The 19,689-nt window shown below is 48.3% G+C and overlaps 1 protein-coding gene across 1 annotated transcript in view; it reads right to left on the bottom strand.

Annotated features, from left to right (window-relative positions):
- Nucleotides 1–266: 266 nt before the first annotated feature.
- LOC306751007 (integrin beta-1-like) overlaps nt 267–19,689 on the bottom strand; it is a 35,130-nt gene continuing 15,707 nt past the window's right edge. Inside the window, exons 6-16 of the mRNA XM_079234509.1 lie at nt 14,655–14,893; nt 14,145–14,300; nt 13,860–13,955; nt 13,306–13,395; nt 7,330–7,470; nt 6,581–6,783; nt 6,243–6,481; nt 5,903–6,125; nt 3,246–3,481; nt 2,879–3,045; nt 267–1,430 (exon numbers count right to left, since the gene is read on the bottom strand). Of these exons, the coding sequence (XP_079090635.1) occupies nt 1,365–1,430; nt 2,879–3,045; nt 3,246–3,481; nt 5,903–6,125; nt 6,243–6,481; nt 6,581–6,783; nt 7,330–7,470; nt 13,306–13,395; nt 13,860–13,955; nt 14,145–14,300; nt 14,655–14,893 (1,856 nt within the window). The 3' untranslated portion in view covers nt 267–1,364. The remainder of the gene's footprint in view (nt 1,431–2,878; nt 3,046–3,245; nt 3,482–5,902; nt 6,126–6,242; nt 6,482–6,580; nt 6,784–7,329; nt 7,471–13,305; nt 13,396–13,859; nt 13,956–14,144; nt 14,301–14,654; nt 14,894–19,689) is intronic.

A 19,689-nucleotide genomic window follows, 5' to 3' on the forward strand; every position in this document is an offset into this window, starting at 1 on the left:
TACTGTATAAACTAATATAGTAATTGATGTCACGCTGCTGACTATAATTATGTAAGAACTCATTGTTCATTTGAACAAAGTGTTTCAGTAGTTATGATCTTTGAAACATTGGAGTAAATCTTCAGCTTTAATGTGTCACTAAAACTTCTGCTTCTGGTCCACTATTAAAAAAAGAGAAAAAAAAGATTCCCCATCTGAAATTATTCTTTTCAGAGAACGAGGGGTTATCTCATAGTGATAGTTGTCCAGGGAGGAAGACGCAGACAGGTTTTTGTATTTTATTTAATAAATAACTCAAACCGTATTGGGAGAGAACAAGGTATTGAAATAAAAGGCACTTTGAAAACAATACTGTAAAGGTGTGTGTGGTACTTCAGAGGCATTTGGGGGGTGAAAGCGTTTCAGAGGCGATTCATGTGACGTGTGAACAAATACTCCTGTTTCGGTCTTACAATCTTAAAAGAAAGAAAAAAATGCCACTAACAAGTTTACCAGTTCACGGAACAAGCGAACATAACACATATTTTTTTTGCCGTACTTGACGAGAACACAGGGAAGGACCTGAGAAGGTTACTGCAGTCAACAAGTACAACAATACTTCATTCGTCATTTGCTACTTGTATCATAAATATACAAATGCTTTTTGATTGTTCAACATCGCCACGATTTCAGAATTTTAACAAGTGGTATACAGTCCCTTTGTGATAGTATATCAACAACTCGAATGATGACAGTTGATATTGATCTCCATCTTATGTATTTACTCCTTTAGAATAGACAGCAGTTCTCAATAAGGTGTGAAGATCAAAACTACATTTACAACCACTGCACAATATTCTGTGATTACACACACACACACACACACACACACACACACACACACACACACACACAAAACCTAAATCCTATGACTGGAACACAGGAAGTCAGTGCACAGAGAAGGACGAGAAGACAGAGACAAATGTCTGAGGAGGAGACAGAAGCTGAGGAATACTTGCACATATATTGTATATCCATGGTGTCCACATTGTGTTGTTAAAAAAAATTAAAAGAATCCTCTGCCAATATGAGTCCTGTGGCAGCAAAAAAACCTTCATGTCATACTTTTTTTTTTATGTTGCAAATATGCAACTTACAAGTATATACACATACTGTATACTGTACATCTAAAATACAACAAAGGCGTACAAATCATTAGTGTTCGTAAAAATACAGATGCAGTGGCCGCATGGTGCGTTATAATGGCAAAGCAACAAGAAGAAATTACATAAACTCTACCACAGCCCCTCAGACTCCAAAACTCGTGGTAAATACTGCAGTCGTCCGATCCTTGATCGCAGAGTTCATTGAAAACTATGACGCCATCATTTTCCTTCATATTTGGGATTGACCACAGTCGTGACCGCACTTTTGTAGATGGGATTTTCCCCCTGGAGAGCAGAAATTGAAGTAACAATCAGGTTATTACTCAGTCACAGGAATGGACATGCAACGCTTGCTGTTAGATTTACGGACACGTTTACCAAATCACACGGGAGGAAAACCAACGCGGCATCAGAACGTCATCCTTTTAATGTACATGTTATTTATTTATATCACTCAGACATGCTTTTGTGACGACGTCTCGAAATATTAGGAGGTTCAAATTTTGCATCGTATTTAAAAACCTGTTTCATATACTCACCGGACACAGTTTGGGAATTTCTGCCCTGAAGACACTAAACATCCTCCAACACTGACCTGGTTTTTGAGATTGTTCAGCTGTATTAATCGTCACAGCACGCTCATGCACTAACTAAACTACGACTGTTTCTCTCCTTACTACCCACTTGTGTTCTTGATAGTTTTTAAGAGACAGGTGAAGAAATGTAGAAAAGATATAAACACAGAGTGAGATCCAGGCACACGTAAACAGCCCATGCAGGAAAATGACGTGGAAAGGAAAGGAAATACAAACTTAAAGGGCATCAGCTTTACGTCCATATTGTGGGTTCTGGAACTGATTGACAGGACTCTTGTATATTGGGTTTTCTTGCTACAGGTAGAGAATGAGGTCAGAATAAAGTTCAGCAGAGAAAAACACGGGGGGGGGAAGGGGGGTAGGAATACAAAAATGGCAGCGTAAGGAGAGAAAAGAAGGAATAAAGTCCAGTGAAAGTGATGAAAGGAGGGCATGTTTGTGATTAGCTTTTTTACAAACCCAGAGTTTCACTGACAGTCTCTCATTTCTCTCAAAATTAAAGGGATGTGGAGCCCTCGGTTGCCCTGCCCATGGTAATAACGGAGACCCCAGCATACAGATCAGAAACATCTGCATCATCAAACCCACATACACATCTGTGGGTGTGACACTGTTCCACCACTAGGTGGAGGCATTTCACTGCACATTGGCGTTGTGCTGAAATCCGCTCTTCCCTGTCATATTGATGTTGGCTGATGATGATGTCGGCTTGGAGGAAACAGGGAGGGGAGGAGCTGTGGCCACTGCCCGGAAAAACAAAAGTCCAGCTCTGCTCAGAGTGCATAACATTCCCAAAAAAAGTCCTCACAATCCCCGACATTTTTCCCTTTTTTTTTGGGTTGTATTTTGAGCGCCATTCAAAAGCAACTCATTCGGTCTATTTCCGCAGCTGTGAGACTGAAGAGAACGTGAGCGAGACGCTTTGTAATGATGTGGACAAGTCTGCACATCTCATCGGCTCCCAAGAACAACAAATGATCTTTGCGAGTTAATTCCCTGACAGCGGACAGCTTTGCAAAGCAGTCTGACAACACCTGTTTTCTACATCTAAGTGACTCCACCAAGCGTCTGCCAAAAAGAAAACTCAGAAGTATTTATCTTTGTCTCGTCTTTTTAACAGACTCCAAAAACACTCACCGTGTCCCATTTGGCGTTCATCTTCTCCTTCTCAAACTTGGCGAACTCTCGCCTGTCGTGGATGATCATCAGCAGCTTCCAGATGAGCAGCAGGGCTAAGCCAATCAGGACGATGCCGGCGACCACGCCCGCCACAATGGGGATGATGTCAGGGCCGGCGGGGCAATCTGAAACCGTGTTTAGGCAGCTTGAAATAAGAGTGCAAAAATAACAAGACCACGGGAATAACTCACCATCACACGGCAGAAAATAAATCAACAAATGCCCTATTTTTGCAAACCCAACCACCCCGGGACGGGCCCTGTCATTAGCGTTACCCGTCGCAGAAAGCCTTCCACACCCCGGCTCATGTTCGCCCTGTGCTCACCCAGCGTCTCGACCACGTGGACCTCCTTCTCCGTGTTGTTGTTGATGGCGTAAGTGTAGTAGAACCAGCAGTCGTTGGCGTCCCTCTCCTTGCAGTGCATCACGGGGTAGGTGGCGTCGTTGGGCTGGGGCAGCTTGTCCCTCTCCTTCACTTTGATCAGGTTGAAGTAGCTGCAGTCTCTCTCGCACGTCTCCTTCTTCTCCCCGGTGCCGAACGCCCGGCACTGGACGCACTCTCTGGTAGGAGCGGGATGGTTGTCGTTATTAATGAGCACTGAGAGTCGCTGATTTAAAAACAGAAACATACGATTGCACCGATGTCTTGCTATGTGTGATAGTCCAGAAGCTTAGCTTTAATAACCAGGTGGTGAGATATCTGTCTCAGAATTACCTTCTGCACAGCTGAACAGTGACATTTAAACAAATTCAACATCTCTTCCCAGAAATTAGCCATGTAGCTCTTCTCAATGCTGTGGATTACTGTAGCTTGTATTTGACCCTTTATTAGCTCACTTGTTGGCAAATTGGCAACAACAAAAGTATGAACAATTAGACATCAGACGTTCCTCTTTTTAATTTACTAATTGATTCACTGGATTACTTTGATAATGAAGAAACCTTTAAAAAAAAGATCTGAAATTACAAGGAGCGCCTTTTTGCCAAGATTTCTATGCAGATGTATGAATATTTATTTGTGTACATACATATATATATATATATATAAATAAGTGTATATCAGGCATGAAAACGGGTCAGGGGTGAAAAAGGTGAGAAGGATATTACCCCTCTAGGGGCGTCCGGGGGCATGACGGGCGAGTCAGTACCGAACAGCGTCACTCGTCGAGAAGCTGACAAACTATGATCATTATGGGTTTTAATTCTTCTTTTGTCAATACCCAAGTCTCTCTCTCTCTCTCTCTCTATATATATATATATATATATATATATATATATATATATATATATATATATATATATATATATATATATATATATATATATATATATATATATATATACACACACACACACACAACCGTTCAAAAGTTTGGAATTTCTCGATAGCCTTCATTTCTAAGAACAAGAACAGACTGGCGAGTTTCACATGAAAGTTCTTTTTCTGGCCATTTTGAGAGTATAATGGAACCCACAAATGTGATACTATGCATAGGAAGGCCAGTTGTAAAGCTTATCTCACCCGCATAACTGTTTTAAGTTGTGCTAACATAATTGCACAAGGGTTTTCTAATCCTCCATTAGTCTTCTATGCGATGAGCAAACACAATGTACCATTAGAACACTGAGTGATAGTTGCTGGAAATGGGCCTCTATACACCTATGTAGATATTTCATTAAAAACCAGACGTTTCCAACTAGAATAGTCATTTACCACATTAACAATGTGTAGTGCAATACTGATTAATTTAATGTTATCTTCATTGAAAAAAACAGTGCTTTTCTCTGAAAAATAAGGACATTTCTAAGTGACCTCAAACTTTTGAATGGTAGTGTGTGTGTGTATATATATTTTGTAGACTTAATATTTACAATATGCAATACTGCTGTACTATACTGAATATTGTTTTGCTACTACTACATTTCACTTCATAATATTACACTTATATGCCATAATATGTATAATGTACCAGCCTTTTTATTTGACCATATTATATCATACTGTTATACCACTTTACTTTGAGGAGACATCACTGTTAGTCTAGAACACTGAATAATGTTTCCACCAGTAAACCTGAACATGCACACCTCTCTCCAGTGTGACATCATTATAACCACATAACTATATAGATTATAATTAACTGGAGGATACACTTTTTCCTACACGTAGATCTTAAACCCTTAAATATAAACAGGAGCCCGGCCACCCTACGGAGGAAACTCATTTTTTTTTTTTTTATTAAAATAAAAGTTGGATAACATCTCCATGGTCCTCTCCTTATATGTAGTCAGGTGTCGGTAGGTAGAACTGCAGTACCGCTGACTCGCCGCTCTCCTGTCTGACGTCACACGCTGCCACGGACTCTCCGCTGCCAGTAATCGCACTCGCTGACTCTCCAACAACGTTAGCTAACGTGTTAGCTAGCTGACTAGCTTGCCATTAAAAAACTGGTGGGAGGGAAATGAAGCCGCTGTAGACATCTTAACGCTGATTGGCCAAGACTCGACACGTCAAAGATCTTCTATTGCTAAGATGATCACGACCTCAGTTTTTTCCGTGTCCCACTCCAATCTTAGAAACGGCGGACAGTTGACCCCCCCACCCCCCCGCCCCCCAACTCTCCCAAAAACAAAAACTCTTCAGATCTATACGATTCACGTAGGTCACCTATTTTGGTTTCAAAACGGCGAATATCGCCGAAAGGTGAGGGATTTTCATGTCTGGTATATACAAGTCATTGCAATCAGGCGATACAGGAGTTTTAAGTACCTCCATTGTCTATATGGCTACGTACCATTTGAAGAGTTTAATTGTGCGTAAACTGAGCCTTTAAAATACTTTTATTTTGAAAGTATAGTTTTGGATTTTTCTCAATGCACTGAGCCGCCTCACGTACACTGAAAGAGTGACGAGCTGCTGTCACCACTCCCCCTGTGTAGACCACAGCAGACGGATGTCTGCATGTTGACACATCTCCTTACTTGTGTTCAGTGCAGACTCCCGGACACGTAGGACAAGTCTCACAGGTGGGACCCTGGAATTTGAGGTCGGTGCACTTGCAGGTGCCACATTCGCACGCCCCTCTGCCGTTACAGATCTGCTTGTTGCTCGCCATGCACGTGCTGTTGTCCAGAGAACAATCGCAGGCGCTTCCGGTCCACATGGGGTCACAGACACACACTCTGCACTCGCAGCGGCCGTGTCCTGAGGGAAAAAACAGGAAAACAAAAAGAGCATGAAGGCCCTAACAGAGCCCAGCCTCTGAACAGCGCCTGAGTAAAAACCTCTTAAACTCAGAGGCACAACATCTGCCGTACACACCTCCGCACAGCTTGTTTCCAGAGCGGTCACAGTTGAAGTTGTCGCACTCGCAGTACAGGCCGCTGTACCGCTCCTCGGGCTTGTCTCTCTTCTTGCACTCGCATGTGCCGCACACGCACTCTCCGTTGTTGCTGCAGATGTCGGTGCCGTTGTCCTTGCGGCAGGTCCTGTCCATGTCCTCCGTGGCCACGTCGTTGCTGCTGCATTCGCACTGTCGGCCCACGCGGCCATCATTACACCTGAGGCGGAGGGAGAGGTTGTGATTCTCCGAGCAAAGACCAGCAGAGACGTGAAGCATAGGGTGCCGTAAAGATCGCGGGAACCGTTCTCAGACTTACTTGCAGGCTCCGCACTCGTAGGTCCCGTTACCGAAGTGGCAGAGAGGACTGTTCTCGATGCCGTCCTTTTTGCATTCACACTCGCAGATGAAGTTGAGGATAATCTCCACCTCCTCCGTAAATCCCAGGGGTTTTATCTTGATGGTCTCCGGCTTGCCTTTTTTCGGACAGCCCTTGGACGTCACGCTGATGCTGAACGTGACCTAGGAATGGAGGAGGCGGAGTATCTGACATCTCATATTTTGGATAAATTGTGATAAATAATGTTAAATCCTATATTGACATAGCTTTGTATCTAGTATTTGTCTAGAGTCTGGTATATTCTGAGGCAGAACTGCAGGAATTGAGGCAATAAAAAGGCAAAATGTATAAATAGAAACAAAACCCTGCGCTCACAGATAAAGTGTCTTTGTATTTAATATGGTCGAGTGCTTTTTAGCTAGAAGCGACCATCAGCCCGGTACTATTATTTAAGATTAGGAGGTGAAGAATTAAACAAGATATTTAAGTTTTAACTTTAAGTTCACACGCTGTGAATGTCCAGTATAAAATGTGTCTGTATTGGTTGAGACATGTTTTTATTATTACAAGATACTATGATCCCTGTGGTGTATTACTGAGAAAACCTCTCGTCGTCATTGACATAACTGAAGGTGACTGTTTGAATTATCTATAGTTAATTTGACATGTTCCGTCTCCTAATGTCCTGAATCACCTCCTGGTGAAATGCACCTGAAAGCAGCACTCACCTCATCTCCGATGGAGATGTTGGAGCACCTCCGTCCGCTTTCGCCCTCGCTCACCGCTCCGTTCTTACAGCGGGACGTGTACGCTATGGTCACTCCATCTGGAAGCTTGCTGTTCTCCAGAATCACCTCGGACGAGAGAGACTGCCACAAAAAAGGGATAGTTTGGGTTTGCTTAAAAGGGATAGTTTGGGTCTTTTGAAGCGGAGCTGTGTGAGGTCCATAGTCAGTGTATTACCTAGTAATAACCCGGGAGCAAAGCAATCTACTGCTGTGGAAGAGCCAGCAGCAAAACATATTTTAGCCACCTAAAATAAATCTATATCAGTATAAGTGTGTGCTATATTTAAAAGATATTCACTGCTTCACCTTGCCGTCAGACTGCTCTTTCTGGCGGGGGAAACTGAAGCCGTTATATCCATCTATGTTCTTCAAGGCCAGACAGTGACTTTACCAAGCTATTTTTGTCAAAGGTGTCTGGCGGCATAGAGAGCATGGGTGTTGGAAACGGTTGTCCAGGTACAGGGGTGAAATACTCTAAATATAGCGTATACATGAACTGTTGCTGTCACGGTTTAGCGCCACACTTTTCCTTAAGTTATTTTCATTCTGTCTGCCTGTCTGTATTCTAACTGTCCTGTCATTTCAGATCCTGCTGCACGCCCCCTTCATCAGCCACTCCCTCCTCGTCAGTCCTCATTTCTTGCACCTGGCCCATCCCTGTCTCACCTGTTGCACATCCCCTCATTAGTCTTCACTACTTAGGCCCCCTCACTTGCACTTGTCCCCTGCCAGATTGTTTTGTGTTCTTGAACCTAGCTCTCCAGCATTCCTTGTGTGTAACCTGTAGTGACCGGTTAAGTAAAAAGAATCGTATTCCGTACCTCCGCCTTCCTGAGTTGTGCTTTTGGGTCCTTGGATTATCGGGCCGTTACATTACAATCTGGCCAATTATGGACCCAGCACAACCTTCTGCAGCAAGCCGGTTCGAGAGGATCGAGAATGCCCTCCAGATGGTCCGCTTCGCTGCGGAGACACGGCAGTCTGCAGCAGTCCAGGAGCAGGCTATGACGGCGATGACCGCCCAGATGCTACAACTGACGACGGTCCTGACCCAGCTGGCAGCCGCTGCGCCGTCTCCTGCCTCTCCACGTCCGGCCTCTCCACCTCCGGTCTCACCAGCGCCTGTGCCAACACACGAGCCTCGTGTGGGTACCCCGGAGCGCTACGCTGGAGAACCTGAGGGCTGCAACCCATACATCACGAACTGCTCCATCCTGTTCTCTCTGCAGCCCCACACCTTCGCCTCGGAGGAGGCTAAGGTAGCCTTCACCATCAACCACCTGACTGACAGAGCGCGACTGTGGGGTACCGCTGAATGGGAGAGACGCACGCCGGCCTGCTCTTCGTTCCTGTTGTTTTCGGCAGAGCTTCGCAAGGTTTTCGGGGCAGTTTCCAAGGGCCCAGATCCAAGCGGGGGACTAGCGGAGCTGCGTCAGGGAGACCGGACTGTGGTAGATTATGCCTTGGAGTTTCGAACAAGAGCACGCCTTAGCGACTGGAACGAGGCAGCACAGTGCGAGGTGTTCTTGACTGGGCTAGCGGAGTATGTTAAAGATGAACTGATCTCTTTTGATTTGCCTGCCAGTTTGGATGGCTTAATAGAATTGACTTCCCGAGTGGACAGACGCATCCAGGCAAGGCGACAGGAGCGACGCAAGGGGGAGACAGATCGCCGCGCTTTCAACCAGCGTCGAGCTCCTCCGGCAGCCACCAGCTTCACCTTGGCCTCTCAACCAGTGGAGGTTGAGCCCATGGAGGTAGGGCGCACCAGTCTCACCCGCGAGGAGCGGGAGCGCCGTCGCCGGGGAGGTCTTTGCCTCTACTGTGGCCAGGCTGGTCACTTTGTATCCCGGTGCCCAGTAAAAGACATGGCTCGCCCGTAACAGGGGAGGTACTGGTGAGCCGAACCACAAGACTCTCTCCCAACCAAAGACCCCTTTTCCACGCTCAGCTGCTACTCGTGAACGGATCACAGACCCTAGCTACGTTCATTGACTCTGGTGCTGATGACAGCTTCATTGACGAGGACCTAGTCCGTCAGCTGGGTATCGAGCGGGTACCGCTGCCATGCCCTGTTCCTGCTAACGCTCTGGACGGCCACCTACTGGGGACTGACTCACCAGACCGCACCAGTTCGTATGCTCCTGTCGGGTAACCACCTGGAGACCATTCGGTTTCTTATCCTGCGGTCACCCCAGCATCCACTAATCCTGGGACACCCCTGGCTCCGTCACCATAACCCCCACATCGACTGGGCCACAGGGGCCATCAGGGAGTGGAGTGCATCATGCCATCTGATCTGCCTGAAACAAGCTGCTGCAGTTCCGCAGTCAGCTTGCCCCAGCTCTGCGTCGGATCTGTCAGGAGTGCCTACGGAGTACCATGACTTTCGGGAGGTATTCAGTAAGGTCAAGGCCGCATCCCTGCCCCCACATCGTCCCTACGACTGCTGCATTAACCTGCAACCAGGCACCACCCCCCCCAGGGGCCGTCTCTACTCCTTATCGGCACCTGAGAGAGAGGCCATGGAGGCGTACATCAGTTCCTCCCTAGCGGCTGGGATCATCCGTCCCTCTTCTTCACCTGCAGGTGCGGGGTTCTTCTTCGTAGGGAAGAAGGACAAGTCACTTAGGCCATGCATTGACTACAGGGGCCTCAATGACATTACCATCAAGAACCGCTACCCACTCCCACTCATCTCTTCTGCCTTTGAGTTGCTGCGAGGGGCTACCATCTTCACCAAGTTAGACCTACGTAACGCCTATCATTTGGTCCGGATCCGAGAGGGGGACGAGTGGAAGACAGCTTTCAACACCCCCACTGGACATTATGAGTACCTGGTGATGCCCTTCGGTCTGACTAATGCCCCAGCCGTCTTCCAGGCACTGGTGAACGATGTGCTGAGAGACATGCTGAACAAGCAGGTATTTGTCTACCTTGATGACATTCTCATTTTCTCGAGGTCCCGAGAGGAGCACATCCACCATGTTCAATCGGTCCTCCAACGCCTCCTGAGGAATTCCCTGTTTGTGAAGGCAGAGAAGTGCGAGTTTCACGTCTCTTCTGTCTCCTTTCTGGGCTACATCGTGGGACAGGGGATCGTGCAGATGGACCCTGCCAAGGTGTCAGCGGTGACGTCCTGGCCCATCCCTGACTCGCGTAAGCAGCTGCAACGATTCCTGGGATTCGCCAATTTCTATCGGCGGTTTATCCGCAGCTATAGCACCGTGGCTGCCCCACTCACGGCACTTACCTCATCTAGAGTGCAGTTTCGGTGGTCACCTTCGGCTGAGGAGGCCTTCCAGAACCTGAAGGCCCGGTTTACGTCGGCTCCCATCCTGCAAGTCCCCGACCCAGAGAGACGGTTTGTGGTGGAGGTGGACGCCTCCGATGTAGGGGTGGGGGCCATCCTGTCCCAGCGGTCTGCCAGCGACCAGAAGCTCCACCCATGCGCCTTCTTTTCCAGGCGGCTCTCACCGGCAGAGAGCAACTATGACGTGGGGAACCGAGAGCTGCTTGCCGTTAAGCTGGCCCTTGAGGAGTGGCGTCACTGGCTTGAGGGGACCAGTCTGCCATTTCTGTGTTGGACTGATCACAAGAACCTTGAGTACATTCAGTCCGCTAGGAGACTGAACTCTCGGCAAGCCAGATGGTCTCTGTTTTTTACCCGGTTTAACTTTTCCCTCTGTTACCGGCCCGGAACCCGTAACGTCAAGCCGGACGCCCTGTCACGTCAGTTTGTGGACAAGGGGGATTCCACCCCTTGCACTGACAAGATCCTGTCTGCCCCTGTTCTGGTTGCCTCTATCACCTGGGAGGTAGAGGAGCGAGTCAAGGCTGCCCTGGAGGCCCAGCCCGGGCCAAGCTCCTGTCCCCCTGACCGCCTGTTCGTTCCCCAGACCCTGAGGTCCGAGGTCCTCCAGTGGGCCCATAGCTCCAAGCTCACGTGCCATCCTGGGAGCCAGCGTACAAAGGATGCCTTGCAGCAGAGGTTCTGGTGGGCTAATCTGGAGAAGGATACCCGGGAATTCGTACGCCTGCCCTGTCTGCAACCGGCACAAACCTTCCCACCAGGCTCCCGCTGGTTTCCTGCAACCTCTGTCTGTGCCGCATCGGCCCTGGTCTCACATCTCCCTGGACTTTGTGACCGGTCTCCCGCTGTCCAACAAGCATACCACCATCCTAACGGTGGTAGATCGGTTCAGCAAGATGGCCCACTTTGTCCCCCTGCCCAAGCTCCCCTCGGCCAAGGAGACTGCTGAGCTGGTTCTGCTGCATGTCTTCCGGCTTCACGGGCTTCCCACGGATGTAGTCTCCGACCGGGGTCCTCAGTTCACGTCAGTCTTCTGGAGGGAGTTCTGCACGCTAATCGGGGCCACAGCCAGCCTGTCATCGGGATTCCACCCACAGTCTAATGGCCAGACGGAGCGCAAGAACCAGGAGATGGAGACAGCTCTACGGTGCTTGGTCTCCGAAACTCCAGCATCCTGGTCCCAGCAGCTCCTGTGGGTGGAGTATGCTCACAACACCTTGACCAGCTCTGCCACTGGAATGTCCCCGTTCCAGTGTGCCTACGGGTTTCAACCTCCATTGTTCTCGGCCTTGGAGAAGGAGGTTTCCTGCCCCTCGGTCCAGGCTTTCGTCCGCCGCTGCCACCGTACCTGGGCCAAGGCCAGAGTTGCGCTCCTCAGCTCAGCCAACCGGTACTCCGCAGCGGCCAACCGGCGCCGCTCCAAGGCTCCCACCTACCAGGTTGGTCAGAAGGTGTGGCTGTCGACCAGGGACCTACCCTTGCGAGTAGAGGCAAAGAAGTTGGCACCCAGGTTCATCGGACCATTCGAGGTCCTGAAGGTCATCAATCCTGCAGCGGTGAGGCTCAAGCTGCCCCGGGCCATGCGGGTCCATCCGTCATTCCACATCTCCAGAGTCAAGCCGGTGCGGGAGTGTCCACTGGTCCCTGCAGTACAGCCTCCACCGCCACCGCGGTTCATCGATGGAGGTCTTACCTACACGGTTCGTCGCTTACTTCGTTCCCGCCGTCGTGGGAGAGGGTTACAATACCTGGTAGACTGGGAGGGCTACGGCCCAGAGGAGAGATGCTGGGTCCCGGCCCGACACATTCTGGATGCCCCTCTCATAAGAGAGTTTCACTGCAGCCACCCTGACCAGCCCTCCAAGGGGCCTGTGCCCACGGGGGCTACCCAGCCGAACTCTGCTCCCTCTCTTCCGTCGGCAGAGTCAGACATCGAGGAGGAGCCGTCCTCCGACCAGGACAATCCACCCGCCGATGAGGAGAGGGCGGAGATGTCGGAGGAGTATTAGGCCTCCCTCAGATCCTCTTCGCCAGCGTGGCGATGGCTTTGGGACGTCAGGAGCCGTCCCTTAGAGGGGGGATTCTGTCACGGTTTAGCGCCACACTTTTCCTTAAGTTATTTTCATCCTGTCTGCCTGTCTGTATTCTAACTATCCTGTCATTTCAGATCCTGCTGCACGCCCCCTTCATCAGCCACTCCCTCCTCGTCAGTCCTCATTTCTTGCACCTGGCCCATCCCTGTCTCACCTGTTGCACATCCCCTCATTAGTCTTCACTACTTAGGTCCCCTCACTTGCACTTGTCCCCTGCCAGATTGTTTTGTGTTCTTGAACCTAGCTCTCCAGCATTCCTTGTGTGTAACCTGTAGTGACCGGTTAAGTAAAAGAATCGTATTCCGTACCTCCGCCTTCCTGAGTTGTGCTTTTGGATCCTTGGATTATCGGGCCGTTACAGTTGCTTAAATACGTTCTGCTACATTGTACACAGCACATTGCTTCGCTCTCGTCCTGGTACCGTGTACTCGTAGTACACCGACTATGGGCAAGTACCTCGTGCAACATTAAGTGTGGTTCATGGGAGCGATTGAGTCAAAGTGTACTTACATTGTAGGCGTCTATAATAAGGTTGATTACATTGCTTGAGTTGGCTGACAGAGTGCCCACTGCAGACTTTGGTATCAGATTTTTCAGCTCCTGAGGAGAGAAGAAAAAAGCGTTCATCACCATCAACACAAAAACACGTTTACACACTGTTGTTCCGGCTGCAATACGTGACTGCATTTCATTACAGCCTGGAAATATACTGGTTTAATCGTTTAATTCCAGATCTAGATGAATAGATTGATTTCAACTGTGAAATGATGGACTTGTTCCAGCTTGGAAGCCGCGTGGGGAAACAAACTTATATAAACTTTTCAAACTCAGATGCAACTGGCTTGAACTGGCCGGGAAAAAAAAGCAACAGCATGGCACAAGGAAATAATTAGAGCTTTTATGGGAATGCTACCATCCCTCACAGCAGAGATATCAGTCCGGGTGGATATTTCTACGCATACGTGGACAGCGAAGGAATGACGAACAGCATGCTCAAAACCAACGGGATGAAAGTGGAGTGGAGTGCCAGATGGAGGGACGGAGAGACAGAAATAGGAACTCACTTGGTAAACGGGCTGGAACTCCTCCGTCACTGCAAAAATGGTCTGGATGTTGTTGTCGCTCAGCTTCTGAACCAGGTGAGCGATGGAGGGATAGTCCTTTTAAACGGGGCGAAGGAGAAACAGTCAAATTGTCAATGTGACATTCAGCCAACACGAGAACAGGCCATAAATATATATATATATATATATATATATATATATATATATATATATATATATATATATATATATATATATATATATATATATATATATATATATATACACACACACAGATCTTCTTACATAGTAGTGGCTCATGGTGTACGCATTGTTCTCCAAGTGACATTTCCCATCATTGGGCAGAACGATGCCACCCAGCTTGCCATCGCCAGCAAAGTGGAAGCCGGCGTCAGTGGAGAACACCAGCAGACGAGTCACATTCCTCCAACCAATGTGATCCTGAGAAATGAGAAAAGAAGCACTCAAACCCTTCAGTAAAAATTGTTTGCCAACAGCGATGTAGCCTCTCTATAAAAGCGAAGGAGGAATACGAGCAGCTCATAATGAGGCACACGGACTTCTGGTTATCACTGCGTCCAAGAATCCCCTTGTAAACACCAAGGGGCCCGTAAAGTACCCGTTCACACATCGCCACATGAACGCTTTTACTGGCGCCGGGTCCCTCTGAGCGAGGACCGCAATTGTGGGAAAAGTGCCTCGAATTGAGAAACCTGAGAATGATTATTTCCAACCGTATTACTTAGGGGAAGGGGAAGAGCTTGTCTTTTTTCTTCTTCTTTTTCTTTAGCTCACCCCACACACAGCCACTTGCATGATGGCATCGAACCCGCCCTCAGGAGAGTCTAGGTTGCCGGAGATGTGCTGCTGGCCCACCAGGGTGTTGAACTTCTTGCCGTCGCTGGTGAGCTTCAGGACGTTCTTGTAGCTGAACGGGCTGGTGCAGTTCTGGTCACCCGTGCACGGGTTCAGCAGCTTGGCAGGGGTGGTGCTGATGTACGGCATCACCGTCTTTTCCACAAAGGAACCGAAACCTTTTCCAAAAAGAGAGTTGGATTCAGAATTTCATTTTAAGTCAACAAGTGGTTTGGCTCAAGGCTTAACGAGATGCCCGGTTGGAGACCGGGAGATCTAGTTTCAAGGTAAGTTGACACCAAATTCATTTAGAGGAGATCCATACACTGTGTTTACTTCTTTATTTTGTTCATGCAGGTCACAAAAAGGTCATTCAACCTTGGGTGGCACAGAATGCCCACAACGGGACACCTGAAAACACAAGACAGTCCATCTACTTCAGATCTTTTAAAATTCTGATTCTGTGGACTCCCTCAGACAACTACTTTCAGCCTTGTCACCATTAAAAGCATGCCGATAGAGCTATTAGCAGTTCCTGTTTGCAATGCACACTTGTGTGCAAAGGAAATATCATCTTTTTACTTTGAAGCTAAAGAAAACTTAAAAACGTGAAGATTCTCAAGCAAACTCTGTAGTTGCAGCTTTATGGACGTTTATTGCCAATGGACAGAGATCATGAAATCCTTGGAAAGTGTCACACTGACTGGATATAAAAAATGTAAATGGAATATTTGGGAGGTGGACAGTCATAAGAGGGATTTTAAGCCAAATCGTACACTTTTGATTGAACTGCTAAAAAGAGTGGGCGGGCCTAAAATGCAGTGCGATACGGAGAGACCGAGGCCCCACACACACCTCTGATGACGCTAAAGGTTGAAGATTGATTGATGAATATTATTGGTTGCCACTAGTTTATGTAAGCACACGTCATATTTTGTTTTAAAACAAAGAAACAATAAACATGACAAAATGTATTTTTATTGAATTCAATTTTTTCAATTCATCTTGAAGACTATGTTTTATTGTAATAAATAATGTTTTATAAATATATTATATATAAAGAATGTTTTATAAATATATTATGTTTACATAATCTTTTATAAATATATTATATACACATATTTTTTTATAAATATATTATGTATAAATACATTTTTATAAATATATTATATATAAATACTTTTTAAAAATACATTATGTATAAATACATTTTTATAAATATATTATATATAAATACTTTCTTTTTAATATATTATATATAAATATATATATATTTTTTATATATTATATATAAATACATGTTTATAAATATAAAAACATTTTTATAAATATATTATATATAAATATATTTTTACAAATATATATATATATATATATATATATATATATATATATATATATATAATGCTTTATAAATATATTAAATATAAATAATGTTTTATACATATATTATATATGAATACATTTTTATAAATATATACTAGACTAGTAGCTGTCAGAAGACAGACTGTGCCGGCCTGTCTCCACAGTAGCACAGTGCTCTGAAGAAAGCGCTGAAGCTTACTGGCTGATCACCAATAATCACAGCTGCTGGACTAGTGAAGAGAGCTCTGCGCTCCCCTCTCCTAGACAGACTGTGCCTGACCTATTGCCACTCGACCGGTTCCCCACTAGCTCAGTGCTCTCGCTGAAGCTTACTGGAGGAAACCGAGGAACACAGCTGCTGGACTAGTGAAGAGAGCGCTGCGCTCCCCTCTCCTAGACAGACTGTGCCTGACCTGTTGCCACAGGACGGTGCTTCCTTCTTTTCATTTCCTTACCACTAGCTCGGTCCTCTAGAAGAGGCGCTGGAGCTACTGGTAGAACATTGAGTCACGGTCATGTTTAACCTTGCCGGCTGTGGGACCTGTTTGGCTCCCCTCCAGCCTGAAGACGGCCATGACCTTTGCCCCTCCTGTCTGGGCCTCGAGCACCTAAGGGAGGGTCTCTCGGCGGACCCATGCATGAACTGCGGCATTATGCCTTACGCAGTGAGGGTCGCTAGATTGGCTGAGGTGGAACGCCTGATGGGTGGGGGTGACCTTCCCCCATCAGGACAGCCGGATCCAGCCCAACAGACTTGGGTCAAACGCCGGCTCTCGGGGGCCGCAGGCCCCCCCCCCCCCCCCCCCCCCCAGAAGAGCTAAATCCGGAAGGTTGACTTCTAGGGTGGAGCTGCTGACTGCCGAGCTAACTCAGATGAAGTCTCTTCTCCTGACCCTCCACCATAGTGCGGGGGGGACTGGGGCATCAGATCCACCCGGTCCTAGAGGAACCGGTCCTAGAGGAGGACATTGTCTTGTTGACAGCGGCCGGCAATTTCTTCACTGAATACAGTGACGGGCAGGCGTCCCATTCTTTCAGGCCTGGTTCCCATTCCTCAGCCCATACTCCTTCGGAGGGGCCAGTCGATGACTCCATGGGGTCCGTCATTCACATGGCACTGGCACACCTGCAACTGTAGTTAAAGCAGCTGGAACCCGCAACGGCTAGTGCTTTCTTCAGGCGCGTTCCCGCTCCTGCCACCTTTTCTGTTCCTCCCTCAGAAGAATATCAGAGGGAGTTGCACGCATGTTGGAGGAACCCCAAGGCTCACTCCCGTCTCTCGGCAGATGCCCGAATCCTGGCGTCCATGCAGGAGGCGGCAAGATGTGGCCTAGAGCACATGCCACCCGTCGAGCCTACTATTGCGTCTCTCATAGTTTCCCCTGAGGAGACTCTGAGGCCGGACGCCAGGTGTCCTCGACTCCAATGTCGGATCACGGACGACCTGCTTTGCCAAGCTTAAAAACATGGCAGCACGCATGGGCCGTATTGGCTACCTTCGACACTACTGCCAAGCGCAGGGGCATGAGGATATTGCCGTACCTGGACGATTGGCTGATCTGTGCGCCATCCCGGGCTCAGGCTGCACAGGACACCGCTCGCCTTCTCTCTCATGTGGCCCTGTGGGGCTTCAGGGTAAACATGGAGAAGAGCTCTCTGAGCCCTTCTCAGAGCATAACCTTCATCGGTCTAGCTCTGGACGCGGCCACTATGAGAGCCTGTTCGTCGCCCTAGCGTGTGGACAGCATTCTCCTCTTCGAGGGGGCAGGCGGTTGCCCTACATCCTCTTTCTTCGCCTCTTAGGCAAATTGACAGCTGCCTCAGCTGTCGTTCCCTTGGGCTTGCTATCACTGCGCCCCTTGCAGAGATGGCTGAACAGCCTTCACTTGGACGTCAAGTGCCACAGGCACAGGACAGTAAGAGTGTCACAGCAGTGCCTCCGAGCTCTATCCCCGTGGAGGGAGAAAGCATACCTGTCAGGAGGCGTTCCCATGGGCGTGATCCCATCCCGTCGGGAGTTCGTCACGACAGATGCCTGCCTCTCAGGGTGGGGTGCAGTGTGGCAGAGCAGGACTGCTCGGGGGCAGTGGCCCGCTTAAGACCGCAGGGAACATATCAATGTCCTGGAGCTACAGGCGGTGCACCTAGCGCTCAGACATTTCCTTCCACATTTGAGAGGAAAACATGTACTTGTTCGGTCGGACAATACTTTGACCGTGTTCCACATAAACCATCAAGGGGGCACCAGGTCTGCAGGATTGCTACGGGTTTCCCGTGCCCTTCTGACCTGGGCAGCCTGACCAGCCTTCGGGCAATGTATTTACCAGGAGAGCGTAACCAGATTGCAGATTCCCTCTCCCGTCACAAGCCTCCACCGGGGGAGTGGCGGCTTCACCCAGAGGTCGTGCACAGCATCTGAGGCCTCTTCGGCAGAGCAGAGGTGGATCTCTTTGCCTCAGAGGGATCGACCCACTGCCCCCGCTGGTTCTCCCTGGTAGAGAGGACCAGTCCTCTGGGTCAAGATGCCCTGGCTCATACGTGGCCGGAGGGCTTTCTTTATGCTTTCCCCCCAATTGCCCTGATCTTGCCAACGCTCCTCAGGGTTCTTCAGCAGGGCCACAGGCTGGTACTGGTGGCCCCCTTATGGCCCGCCAGGTTCCCTCTGCTGAACAGACTCTGTCGCGGGACGCCATGGCGCCTCCCCGACAGGAAGGATTTCCTATTGCAGCTAGGAGGTCGGATCTGGCATCCCGACCAGTGTTTCCTCTAAGCTGCGCGCGTGCGCGGCCGCACAGGCCAGTCGAAGTGGCCGCGCAATAGATTTTTCAGACTACGCACATTTTTCAGACCGCACAAATGATTTTTTTTTATATATATCATTATCAGTCATAACCAGTAAACCAGTCATAACCTCCCCTTATTGAAGTTCAACAAAGATCCTTTAAGTTCAACTAAACTGACTTGTAAAACGCCATCATTAAAATGTTCCCAAAGTCCAGCCATTATAAAGGATATTGAATAAATATCAACCGTGTATATTGATGCATTTGCTGTCATCTCTTTGAATCCCCTATGGCTAACGCAGGCTTGTGGTCATTTTCGGCAGATCGCGTGGTTGCGAATTGCTCACAGTGCTGAAATGTGCGCTCAGAAAAAAAAAAAATTGCTCAGTGCTGAAAAAAATTAGAGGGAACATTGATCCCGACCCCAGGCGCCTTCACCTATGGGCCTGGCCGTTGCAGGGCCCGACCAGCTGCTGAGCAGCTGCACAGAACCAGTCAGGACGACGGTTCTAAATGCATCTACCCGTCTACAGTACGGGTGTAGATGGAGGCTGTTTTCCGACTGGTGCGGGGTTCACAACGAAGACCCAGTACAGTGCCCTGTGCCTAGTGTACTCGAGTTTCTGCAGTCCCTCCTAGATAGGGGCTGGTCTCCCTCTACCCTGAGGGTTTACGTAGCTGCTATCTCATGGCAGCATGCTAGGATCGACAACGGCACTGTGGGGAGCCACAAGCTGGTGTCCCTCTTCTTGAGGGGGGCTCAGCGACCTCCGAGCACCCCGAGGGCCACTCCATGGGACCTGTCCGTGGTACTGGACGCCCTATGC

The sequence above is a fragment of the Taurulus bubalis genome (genome assembly GCF_910589615.1).
Source record: "Taurulus bubalis genome assembly, chromosome: 18".
Lineage (NCBI taxonomy): Eukaryota > Metazoa > Chordata > Actinopteri > Perciformes > Cottidae > Taurulus > Taurulus bubalis.